The 13,336-nt window shown below is 35.0% G+C and overlaps 1 protein-coding gene across 1 annotated transcript in view; it reads right to left on the bottom strand.

Moving 5' to 3' along the window:
• Positions 1-4,481: 4,481 nt before the first annotated feature.
• sea (mitochondrial citrate transporter scheggia) overlaps positions 4,482-13,336 on the bottom strand; it is a 53,116-nt gene continuing 44,261 nt past the window's right edge. Inside the window, exon 6 of the mRNA XM_053780016.2 lies at positions 4,482-12,123. Coding sequence (XP_053635991.1) covers positions 12,015-12,123 — 109 coding nt within the window. The 3' untranslated portion in view covers positions 4,482-12,014. The remainder of the gene's footprint in view (positions 12,124-13,336) is intronic.

The following is a 13,336-nucleotide window of genomic DNA, read 5'->3' as shown; positions in this document are numbered from 1 at the left end:
GCACTGGACAAGCACCTAAAGTCGGTTCCTGATCAGCCGGGCTGTGGCTCGTACGTTGGTTTGCGTGCAGCCAGCAGTAACAGCCTGGTTGATCAGGCTCTGATCCACCAGGAGGCCTGGTCACAGACCAGGCCACGGGGGCATTGACCCCCAGAACTCTCTCCAGGTAAACTCCCATACAGGCTGCCTCCCAGCAAACCGGGTGCTAAGGGTTTAATGATCTTTAGGGGCCCCTTGGTTCATTGACCAATCATAGGCGAACCCACGCAATGCTGATGTGACTTAGTATCACTCGCAGTCAGCATTTGCCAGACTTGCCTCTAACTGGTTGAAGCACGGTTCTCTCTGGCTTTTGTCTTTGCCTTTTGTCACCATGTGGTACACTTATATTTTAACTCCTGTGCATAGTGTACATAGCTGTATCTAATTGGTGAAGGAAAATACAAGTTAAATATTACTAGTGTTTATTTTTGCTCCCAACCCATTACAACCAGGTCAACAGGCCATTGTTACCTGGGTTCATAATAGTTATATTGAGAGTTTGTCCATGTCCAGTACTCCATAATGTGGGCTGCATCCACTACACTTGATTACATACAAAAGATTTTTTGAAAAATATGACATCCCCTTCTCCCCTAAGAGTCCATTTTAGGAGGTTTTGTTGTATTAATACTCCAGCACACTGGAGGTAGTGCTAAGAATGCCTAAGTTATATACAGTACTTTGTACCCACAGTTGTGCTCAAAATTATTTAAAGAAATTTAAGATATGGGTTGAACATAAATTAATGTTTACAGAAATGCTGATAAACGTGAAATTATATAGGCCTGCCTAAAATATTGCAGCAAAATATCTAGGGCTAATAAACATGGAAAAAAAAGTTCTACAGTGTGGAAATTTATTTGGTCTCCCCAAAAAAAAACCACACAACGGGTTCACAGTACGTGCGCTTTACGAGCCCTTAACATCCACCCAAACACAAACAATAGTTGACGAAGGCAGCGAGTTTGTACGTATTAGTTGATAGATTTACCCTTCAAGGAAGGTTTAGGTAGGTTTATACTGTTAGTACAGTAGACTGTCGTTTAACATAGTTTTTGTCTTGCACATTTTGGTTATAGCACGATTGAAGAATTGCGGCATATTTTCGTTTAACACTTCATAAAATTAGTTTAACACGGTTGCGGGAGGGGAAAAAATTTTGAGTGTGCGGTTGCCCGCTGGGCGGGATGGGCTACAGCCATCCCCTGCCAGCATCAGCCACCCCCACCACCCTCCCAGCCTTCAGTTCAGTTCATAGGTTCATACGTATGTTGGACGAACCCGTGCCAGTAACTTGCTATGTATTAGATACGTATTAATTGCCATATCTTAAATCTGTCAAGCAATCATGGCACCCAGTAGGCATACAAATTTTGCTGAAAGTTGCAAGAAAAGGTTTAAGTGTTTCAGTCTTAGAATTAACAAAGAAAATAGAAATATTAGACAAGAGATAGCCTGTAGCTGGAATGAAGCTTCATTTTGTACACAGAAAGAGTGAGGTAAATATGAATTTGTGTGATAACTGTCTGATTTGACTGACTGGCTAAATGACTTGACTGAATTACTGACTTGACTTAGACTTTTTCATTTTAGAGGACACTAAAACTGTCTAGAGCAGCTGATGCCTTACTGTCAGTTGTATAATGTACTGCAGGCTGTCAGTTGTATAATGTACTGCAGGCTGTCAGTTGTATAATGTACTGCAGGCTGTCAGTTGTATAATGTACTGCAGGCTGTCAGTTGTATAATGTACTGCAGGCTGTCAGTTGTATAATGTACTGCAGGGTAAGATAAAACAGAAATCAATTACAGAATTTATGCACACTCCAGTACAACCATCAACTTCATTACCAGAACCTCTACCATCTACCTCAGCCCAGTAGGGCCACGGCATAACTCTCCACTCTCTTCACAATCACCAGCACTCAATATTTAAAGTAAGAAATACTATTATTTCTGTTGCATTTGTAGTCTTAACCAGTGAAAACATTATACATCATGATAATGAACCACAATTACATATTCCTTTTATTTTTTTAAGATCTAGAGGTCTAAAAAAAAGTTGTTTGGCTTTTTGGGGGCACCCAGGAACGTAACCCTATTTTTTCCCACAAGTTCTTCAGTGTGTCTAACACTGTTTTGTCTAACAGCATTTTCAGGAATATAACTACCGTGAAAAGTGGGTTATAGTAAGCATATATGCACCTGGAGAAGAGAAGTGTAGAGGAGAGAGAGAGAGATTTTGGGAAATGTTGAGTGAATGCATGGGGAGTTTAGAACCAAGTGTGAGAGTACTTGTGGTTGGGGATTTCAATGCTAAAGTGGGTAAAAATGTTGTGGAGGTAGTAGGTAAATCTGGGGTGCCAGAGGTAAATGAAAATGGGGAGCCTTTAATTGAGCTATGTGTAGAAAGAGGTTTGGTAACATGTAATACATATTTTATGAAAAAGAAGATAAATAAATATACAATGTATGATATAGCGCATAATGAAAGTAGTTTGTTAGATTATGTATTGGTGGATAAAAGGTTGATGAGTAGGCTCCAGGATGTACATGTTTATAGAGGGGCAACTGATATATCGGATCATTATTTAGTTGTAGCTACAGATAAAGTAACAGGTAGATGGGACAAAAGGAAAATGGCAACAATAAGTAAGAGAGGTGAAAGTGCACAAACTAAGGGAGGAGGAAGTTCGGGCGAGATATAAGCAACTATTGGCAGAAAGGTGGGCTAGTGCAAATATGAGTAGTGGGGGGAGGTTGAAGAGGGTTGGAATAGTTTTAAAAATGCAGTATTAGAATGTGGGGCAGAAGTTTGTGGTTATAGGAGGGTAGGTGCAGGAGGAAAGAGGAGTGATTGCTGGAATGAAGTAAAGGGTGTGATAAAAGAGAAAAAGGTAGCATATGAGAGATTTTTACAAAGCAGAAGTGTTATAAGAAGAGCAGAGTATATGGAGAGTAAAAGAAAGGTGAAGAGAGTGGTGAGTGCAAAAGCAGAGCAGTTGATAGTGGGAGAGGCACTATCAACAAATTTTAATGAAAATAAAAAAATTTGGAGTGAGTTAAATAAAGCCTAGGGAATGAATGGATTTGTCAGTTAAAAACAGTAGGGTAGTTGTTAGATGGGGAGATGGAGGTATTGGGTAGACGGCGAGAATATTTTGAAGAACTTTTAAATGTCGACGAAGAAAGGGAGGTGGTAATTTCATGCATTGGCCAGGGAGGTATACCATCTTTTAGGAGTGAAGAGGAGCAGGATGCGAGTGTGGGGGAGGTACGCGAGGCATTACGTAGAATGAAAGGGGGTAAAGCAACTGGAACTGACGGGATCATGGCAGAAATGTTAAAAGCAGGTGGGGATATAGTGTTAGTGGTTGGTATTTTTGTTTAATAAATGTATTAAAGAGAGAAAGGTACCTAGGGATTGGCAGAGAGCATGTGTAGTTCCTTTATATAAAGGGAAGGGGGACAAAAGAGACTAAAAATTATCGAGGAATTAGTTTACAGAGTATACCAGGAAAAGTGTATGATAGGGTTATTATTGAAAGAATTAGAGGAAAGACAGAATGTAGGATTGCTGATGAGCAAGGAGGTTTTAGAGTGGGTAGGGGATGTGTAGATAGTGTTTACATTGAAGTATATATGTGAACAGTATTTAGATAAAGGTAGGGAAGTTTTCACTGCATATATGGATTTAGAGGGATATGTTGTGTATCTTTATATGTATATGCTTCTAAACTGTTGTATTCTGAGCACCTCTGCAAAAACAGTGATTGTGTGAATGAGGTGAAATTGTTGAATGATGATGAAAGTATTTTCTTTTGGGGTCACCCTGCTTCAGTGGGACACAGCCGACTTGTTAAAAAAAAAATAATTACAGTTTTAAACGACGATCTACTGTAACTAATGTTAGAATTACTGAGGTAACCTTAGATATTAATAATGTAGCCTTAGACTTTAATGTAGGCAAATATTAGGTTATATTAGCTAAGGGAAACTGGCAAACCCCTGCTCGACTGCAGGCTGAGTGGGTCAGAAGAGATGGTAGCTCTGCCTTCTAAGACCAGACACTGTCAAGACCATAGGTGCCATGAGCAGCAACTTGGTGCCCCCATGTGTCAACATATACTTGGCGTGTGGAACACAGAATCATAGAGGCTGCAATAATGCAAGGCTGCTATGTGAAATTAATAATGATCACATTTCAACTTGCTCAGCACGTTTAAGACAACTCGTACTTAAAGGGAAAACGACCAATAAAAAAAATACATTTGGCATATTATGTAATAAAGTAATGTACATACTGTATTTAATACTGTCTGTTAAATTAGGCATTTTTTTTTAAATACTGTAGCTACTGCTTACGATATTTGAAGCCCCTGTAAATCACAAAGGTCACTTGGGTCATACAGCACCACAGAGGACAATAAAAAAGTTAACCATTTTCACTATTTTATGTTAACGTCTTTTAAATGTACTCTAATTACATCTAAGTGCAGTTGAAAAAATTATAAAAATTGTGTACAAAATTCCACAAAATTACCAATGGAAGGATAACACTTGGTCTGGAAGAACATGTAAATATATTAATCTGATAGAATAGGTTGTCTTTAAATCCCAGGCAAGTTTCAGATACAAAATTAAGAGGAAATACTTTATTCAATCGTAGAATTATTGTTGGACTTTCTTAATTTTATATGAGCATCGTGGTGAAGCTATTGAATATATTACAAAAGAATGCTTCCACCATCCTCAGTACAGAATAGTTAGTTCATAAGGTTTAAAACCTGTCATTTACATGAGGGTCACTCAGGCTGCACGAGATGTCATTCATGTCAATATGTGAATCATGGTAGTTAGTTGAAAGCTAAGAGGCAGGACCATTAACTGGTGCTCCCCGTCACCAAACGAAGTACATGTATTACAAATTTGTAATCGCATTTTACACCACTGATCAAGATTATTTAAATACTGTACCTTAAGTAAACTGTGTGTATACAGTGAGGTATACCCCTGGTATACACACACTGGTCTGAGTACAGAATTTTAAAATACATCCATTATAACTGCTTACATTATTATTAATATCAAATAAAACACTAAACCAAAAGGTCAAGCATACATCTGTTTAAACTTCACCATGATGCTGAAAAGGTTTTAATTTTCTTTAAGACTGTATATATTACCCATAACACTAAATATCTTGGCACAAATTACTTTGGAATTCCCCTGTGGTCCCGTACATCTTAGTATTATTCATAACTGGGAGAGCTTGTTGGAATAGAGTATACATCTGAAAGTTGTGTAAATACATTGTGCAAATTCGAACTTTCATGGAAAATGTGCTACTGAAATTTGTAATGGGGCTACCTCTGAACCACTTATTACATGGCTAATGTGGATTCCTATAAATCAGTCTAGTATTTCATAAAATATTTTTTTTACTATTTTAGGTTTTGCAATGTGAAAGGTGAGAAATCATCTGGACTGAAAAATTAAAGGCAGGCCAAAATACATCTACATATTTTGGCATCAGAACCTCTTAAGGAGTCTGACTAAGGTTCAAATATATAGATCTCTTCTTCCTGTTTCAATTTTTGCCCAGAGTTGTTTCTCGCCTTTCACTGATAAGTGTTCCTAACACATCTATCCAAGCATTTAACAATGTAAACAACAACTGAATGATGTATCACTCCACACTTTGTGAGCATAAATGTGTAGCAGTATGTAGAGGTAAGACCATAAGCAATGTGGCCTGTTGAAACAGGATTAATATTTGACTTGATTTATGATTTTAGAAAGAAAAATGACTGGAATGTGTTTTGCCTTCCCTAGCATGCATGAAAGACTACCAAATGCAGACTGGTGTGTACTGAGCTCTGTATTCACCGCTTGAGATCCTCCCAATTTGCCATTGTAATAATATAATATGAAAAAAAGTAAAATTTGTTTTATTTTGTGTAAAGCACACCATATTTTCAGTCTAGATAATTATAAGTGCAAAATCTGCTTACACTTCTCAGCCACATACAAATCTCTTTAGATCACAGAAATAAATTATTTTCAGTGCTCACTGTATCCACTTTAAAGTGTTTTAAAAATATAATCTACTATGCTACAAAATACAACTTTTTCTTTTAGAACTTGCCATAATAATGCTTCAACAGTCACTGTAAAAAGTGGACACTTGTCTAGCTACTGTAAATTATTTTCACACTAGTCTGCATTTTGTTTTTCTTTACAATGTTTTGTCATTACCAAAAAAATATATGATTTTATTTAAATCTTTGATTACTCTAATATTCACGATATCAATATGACATATGCATTCTGTTTGTATTTTACTGCTCAAGTCAGTATTGTAGTTTAACATATTTATGACAGAGAAACCTGTCCTTAACGCTTATTATGGCTTTTCAAATTCAGACTTTTATGTAGAAATGCATTATTGAAATATAGTTCATTTAAAAAAATACTGTACCATAGTATTTAAAAATAAATGGAACATTAATACTGTACATATTTTTGTCAAACCCATATTACACAGTGTTTTATGTGAAAAAAATTAAGTCTTAAGTATATAAATAATTTAAAGGGGACAAAAGAAACAAGATTCACGTGAATCCTGCACAAGTCAAAATAATGTGTGCATAGTTTTGAGATATTCTTATAAAATAAAACAAAGAAAATCCTGGTTCATTTCACCCTATCAATTTGAATAGGAACTTTAAACCCTGATGAATATTGTCATACTAAACTGTGAGAGTGTTACACTTCAGAAAACAAATCTTAATCATGCATTTTGAAAAAAAAAAAAAATAATGAACATATTTTTTAAAATCCTTTGAAGGCGTGAATAATCTCCATTAGAAAAAAGAGAATACATTACTGATAAACAGTGCATATCTAAAATACAGTACTATTTTCAGTCTAACATTCTATCACATTACACAGAGTGCATTACATCCTGAGACAACACAACCACACTAAAGTCAAAAGCTCATTAACCTGCAATGCTTTTCTCATGATACTGTTCAGAGAAAATAAATTATTTACCACTCTTGGTGAATGTTTTAGGATTAGGTACTAACTAAAACTTTCATGTTCTATACACCATTTTCTCGTTATCCTATTTATAAAAATTTCAAGGTATTTTTTTATGTACTATCATCTGAGTGAAGTCTCCCAAAACAATAAATTGGTCTCAATTTTAAAATTAAGCTACTGTAAGTCACTTCATTTCAGTCTACAATCTATTTTATAGAATGTTCATAATGACAGTGGCTCTATTCAGTCTAATTTCCCATCAATTAATTAATTATTTGTTTGTTATTCAGGTTAGGCACTGCTGTTTAGCCAACCACTAGACAAGTGAGCAACAAAGCCACACTACTGTCTTCTCAAATATGAACCTATATAAACCAAACTTCCTTTCTGTAACAAGCACAGGAAACTTCTTTTCTGCCCAAACAATCACAATATATCAAGCAAGAAATTTTCCCCAACATTCTCCCTTGCATGGAATACCATTATTTTGACACATTGCTTGGCCAGTTAACCATCAATGAACACAGCGCTTTCAAAAAGACAGCACATTCCAGAAAAGAAGAGATGGAAAGACACGCATCATGGATATATAGACGTGGTCATCAAGACCCCCTACTTGTGAGCCTAAAGCCTCCACAGGAGAAATACTGTACCAGCAAATGCCTTTCCTCTCTCCCCTTAAGTGAACAGCCTTGAATTAAATCTACTAAAAATTATCTGCTGCTGCCTACATCTCGTGAAACCAGTACATTTCTAAATTATGAACTAATTTTTTTTTTTAATAAATTTTAACATTTTCTTTCCTGCACCCTAATAAATTCACTTGGTACTCTTCCAGTATTTATACACACACACTTTGCTACACCGGTTCTGATGAATGTCTACATATTTCGTGCGTACTTCTTGCTGCACTTCATAAAATATTGCTGTATTAAATAATTTGTAACACTAGTGACAAGTCAGATTTATAATAAAGATTATCTAGTAAACAGTAATTTGACAATAAAAGATATAATACAATATAAGTATAACTGCAAAACAAGGCACATATAATGCTATCAGCTAAACAAAAGAAATGCTATTTTTTTTTTTTTTTTAACTTTTTAAAATTGAAAAATTAAGGTTGTGCTAAACATCTGCTATGACACTTACAGTAGGCATCATAAACATGCATGTGCATAAACAGACAATGCATAAGAGAACTCTCACCATAAGCTATTTTAAAAATAAAATATTTAAACATTTATGAGGTCCTCACCAAAACTAGTATTTCATAGGATTACCCTTCCTCTTGATGCACTCCTTAAGACTCCTAGGCACTGATAAGGCTAACTTACGGCGAAAACCAATACCCTCCACACCTGTTTAGTGGCACTCGAGATTTTGGGGTAAGACGACACATCGGTGCCACAAAGCTTACGTTTGACGAGGCTCCATATGTTCTCTATCAAATTTAAATCTGGCAAGTTACCAGGCTAGCAATTAAAGTATGGAATTTCACAATATTTTATGTCTTTGGCAGTATGAAAAGGGACACTGTCTTGCATACAAAAGTTGCCTTGGCACTTTTCAAAATTGTCAGACAAATAGTCTGCTAAAATCTACTTGTGCACATGCATATTTAAGATGCCTTTTGAATATATTATTTAAAATTATATAATTTTATCAATACAACAGTAAGATTAATTTTTTCGTATGTAACATGTGAGGCAACATTCAAAATGTGATTAACAAGCTATATCAACAGCTAAGGAGTTTTAAATGATCAACATTGTAAAAGGTAAAAATACAATGAATCGTCTGCAACAAAGATATTTTAATCTGCTTTTTTAATACTGTCCTCTCATTTTTTAACCCCAAACAAGGTGTTACTGTAAAATTTTGCCCCAAAGGATTAGTTTATCAGACAGTGCCACTCAACTTGTGAGTGAACATACTGCCAAAATAACAGTACATTGCAACCCATGCTGTACAAAATACCTTTGTCTTACCTAATAACACCTTATATGGATTAAAACTGGTTTGTAAAATCTACAACAAAATGTCAAAATATTGCAGATATTATGTAAGGAAAACTGAGGATTAAGACAATAATCTTGCCTTTGCAAGTCCAAAGCCTATACCAATTAAACTGCAGTGTTTTAAAAAGATCTACCTATGAGAAATCACAAGTGTTGCTTTACACAGAGCTCCCAGTATCCTATAGGCTTTGTGAATAATGCACTAGATAAACTGCCTAGCTCACACCTGTCCAAATGCATCAATGTGGTTTAGATGGCAAAGCCTTAGGCATACAAATACACAGCCCTGGCTTAATCCTCTGTGCTCCCTAAACAATTTACAACTTTCACAATATGGTGAAAGTCCCATTTCATTGCAAATATGTGCATTAGTATTGCACAATAGGATATCCATAGTTGTGGCTGGAAGCTACAAGCACCATACTTACCTTCAATAAATGGCAGGAGTGTGTACGCATGTTTTTGAGCATACAATATTTCACTTGTCACATTACAAACTTATAATGAAAATAAACATTTTTAAATCATATAATAAAGTTTTATGCTCTATATTTATATGATAATGTACAAAAACATTTTTAGTTAGCTATCTTCTATAAAAAGGTAATGTGCTGTATTGCACTGAAATAATAATAATAATAAAACATTTAAGACTTCACTGTAGTATGTGTATACAGTACGTATATAATTACCTACATAATTGTCATGACAGTAAACCTATGCTTGTGGTGATTGGTTGCCTTTAATATATCACATACTTTTTAGAAAAGTAATATCAGTGAGCGATTTATGGGAAACTAGTTAGGCAAACTATTTCTAGAGGTGCATATTACAGCACTTGCACTCTGAAGGATGGGTGGGATCTAGCAATTCAGTTACTATTACAGCAATATCCATGCATTTCTTGACCTGCTACAGAATGTAATGATACATTTTTTTTCAACTCTGGATCAGCAATGAGAATAACAAAATCAATGATGACTACAAGAAAATATTTAAGATTTGTTACCATTAGCAAGCAGAACAAGAGGCTATACTTGCAAAGTAAAATAAGTGAAGAATCTTTGACAAGCTTTTAACACCTAAGACAGGGCACCACAAGCATAGCACCACTTTTGTACCTTCAAACAGGTAATCATAAATAGGTATAGAACTGTAATCACATTTATGCAAGTGTACACACAATTTCATGGTGTACTGTATTCATATTTCAGCAAACTTTTAACTAAGTTAATGGAATGCATCAAAACAATATGGTCCCTCCTACGATATGATGGCTTCTTTCTAGCAATAAAATGTCCTCAATAATAGCAGAGCATTTATAAAAGTAATTTATGAGGGCTTTCTGCAATAATCAATATTTTAGATACTTTGTTATTCATGTCCTGAGCACATACCATGGTCCACATTTAAGATCAAAGTATAGTATTGCACATGTAAATACGTAATCTGAATATAAAAAGTAGCCTCCCTGGCTTTGCAACAGACAAGTTCTAAGAGGAGGCATAATAAAACCAATCCACACAGAACATGCTTGCAAAATACACTGCATTAATAGAGGATTTATTCCAGATGTATTATTCAATTTTTCACTCTTGCATCATACAAGTGTTGGAATTGTGAAGCATTAAGGAAAATCTTTTTTTAATTCATACAGAAATTAAATTTTAATACAAAAATTAAGATTTGTGTATTATATATCTTAAGCTTTAAATCATAATCACATACAATACGTAAGATGTATACTATGCAAGATACTTTTCTGTGCAAACTCGAATGTAATGCCCCAGAAAACACCCACTTTGGAAACTGAAAACCCATGAAAACAAGTTAACTGTGTGCAAAAATTATGCAGTACTCTACTTGTTAAAATAAAAAAATTATATAATTGTCTTAGCAAGGATGATTAAATTTTGTATGAATGGTTTCATTAGTTACTACGAAGATTGTGCCTTATATTGTTAGATAATTTGACAAAGACCAAGCAATATCTACAAAGAACTGAATATTGAACAGATAACTGACTAGTCACAAGTAAAATCACGAGTATGAGAGGAACACTAGTTTGTCTAGATAAAACATCCAGTGTAAAGGCACATGTTGATATTAGTGCTAAGTATAGCATTCATGTTTATAGCTGTGAAAATAATTTTGCAGCTGGGTGAAAGAATCTAAGAGATTAACTGTTCTGCTGTGGTCCAATGAAGCGGCACCCAAGTGACAATCACTTGTCACTGAAAAATTTGCTCACCCACATTTTCCCAAATGTACACAAATTTGAAAATTAGTTAATAAAAGCTCAATCAAGAAGGACCAGATTACACAAGACCTTTCCAGTGAGTGGTTGTCTGAATGCATGCTGTCTTCATTCCTATTAAAATTTTGGTTGCAGATGAAAGCTCTTGGTGGTGAGTTCTGAATAATAATAGACTGTATAAAAGTAAACTGCAAATTAAGTTCACACAAAGCCAGGGAGAATTGTAATATTCTTTATAATACTAAACATAATGAAATTATTTCCTATTCCTTTAAAGTTATCTTTGAATTATAAGATTTACCTTTTTGCCAAATAAATAACTAAACCCTTGAAAGAAAATAAATTCAGAAAATACTGTAACATCTTTTAAAATACAATATACCAATACTGAATTGAATATTCTACCCAAGCAATTATTAGAGTTGCCTCCAAGGACCTATGGTCATGTATGTTAGTAACTGACTGGCTTTTTTGCTATCATTTCTAAACCTCAAATTTATTTAACAATTATTAACGTGCATCACATATCTTCAGTGGTACCTCTCATAACTCTGCTGTATAGTAGTAGATTTAGGTATTTACAATTGCTACTTTGTGCAGCCTCACTACTCTGTCCTATCAAGATTATACTTCGAATGCATTGCATCTTATTTCCACACTTTGTTAAAAAGCTCCATGAAACTGTCATAAATCATGAAGGTGATTGCTACATCAAGACACACACGGCTCAGACGTGGTACAGTTCCTTTGTAAAACCTGCAACACATGCCAATTATTAGTGTCAAAACATGTGGTTATATCAATAAATCAATACAAACCTTCAAGCTATTTGTTAACTTGAATGTAATTAAAGCTTTTATAATTATTTTAGATGTACCTAAACATTTATGATGAAACAGAGTTCTTTCCTGTTTATACTGAAACAAGAAAACTGTTCCTATTCTTTGTATAAATAAATCTATTTCAACAAACTGGCCATATCCCACCAAGGCAGGGTGGCCCAAAGAGAAAAACAAAAGTTTCTCTTTTTAACTTTAGTAATGTAAACAGGAGAGGGGATTACTAGCTCCCTTGTGCCCGGTATTTTGGTCGCCTCTTACGACATGCATGGCTTACGGAGGAAGAATTCTGTTCCACTTTTAAAGTATAAATACAAACATTAATTGAAGCTGCATGTGACCATATCAAGTAATAATACATTTTACAGTCATCTTGATTATTATAGATATATGCTCTACAGCAATGTGTGTGGTATAGCATTAGGCAGAGAATTTATGTGCAGAAGTTAGAATGACAGCATACCAGAACATGAACTACAACAGGCTAATGACAACTCAGGAAAAACTTTGCAAGGAGATAAGAGCAGATGAAGCATCTAGAGGACCTTATATATTGTACTTATTATTTAACCATAGAATTATTTAGAAAATGTTTGTTTTATCTATTATATAGTCAAGAATTATTAAAGTCCTTTATTCTTCTGTTTTGCTTCTTAATTTACAAGGAGCATGAAGAAAGACTTATTTCCTATACTATACTACAATTTGAGCTAGAGATCTTGCATGGAGGAGTAACCAGGACTGGAAATGCTATTGATCTTCTGCAGAACAAGGCTGTATGATTCTTGAGGGTTTAGTGCTTAATTATGATTGTAACAGTAATAATTCTGCAAACAAACACAAATCACATCTCTCTTTATTAAACCTCTGACAAGTAACTTCAAAATTCTTTCTTCCACACAGCTGTTGCTCTCCTAACCACACACACTGTTTGGAATTCTGCACATGCACATGCTGTTTGAATAAATGTCTCCTGGTCTCACGACAGCTCTAACCAAACACCTCAGGTATCAGGTGATAACGTGACCACTTTTATTACTGTACTATATACGTATTTGCACGTCCTGGCGGGATGTTTCTACCGTCACTTTGGTGCAGTCTGGAAAAAAGTACAGAAACTTGAGTGGCAA

Source organism: Cherax quadricarinatus, chromosome 27 (assembly GCF_038502225.1).
Source record: "Cherax quadricarinatus isolate ZL_2023a chromosome 27, ASM3850222v1, whole genome shotgun sequence".
Classification (NCBI taxonomy): Eukaryota; Metazoa; Arthropoda; class Malacostraca; order Decapoda; family Parastacidae; genus Cherax; species Cherax quadricarinatus.
The sequence above is the reverse complement of the archived record's forward strand: the minus strand, read 5'-3'. Positions and strand labels throughout refer to the sequence as shown.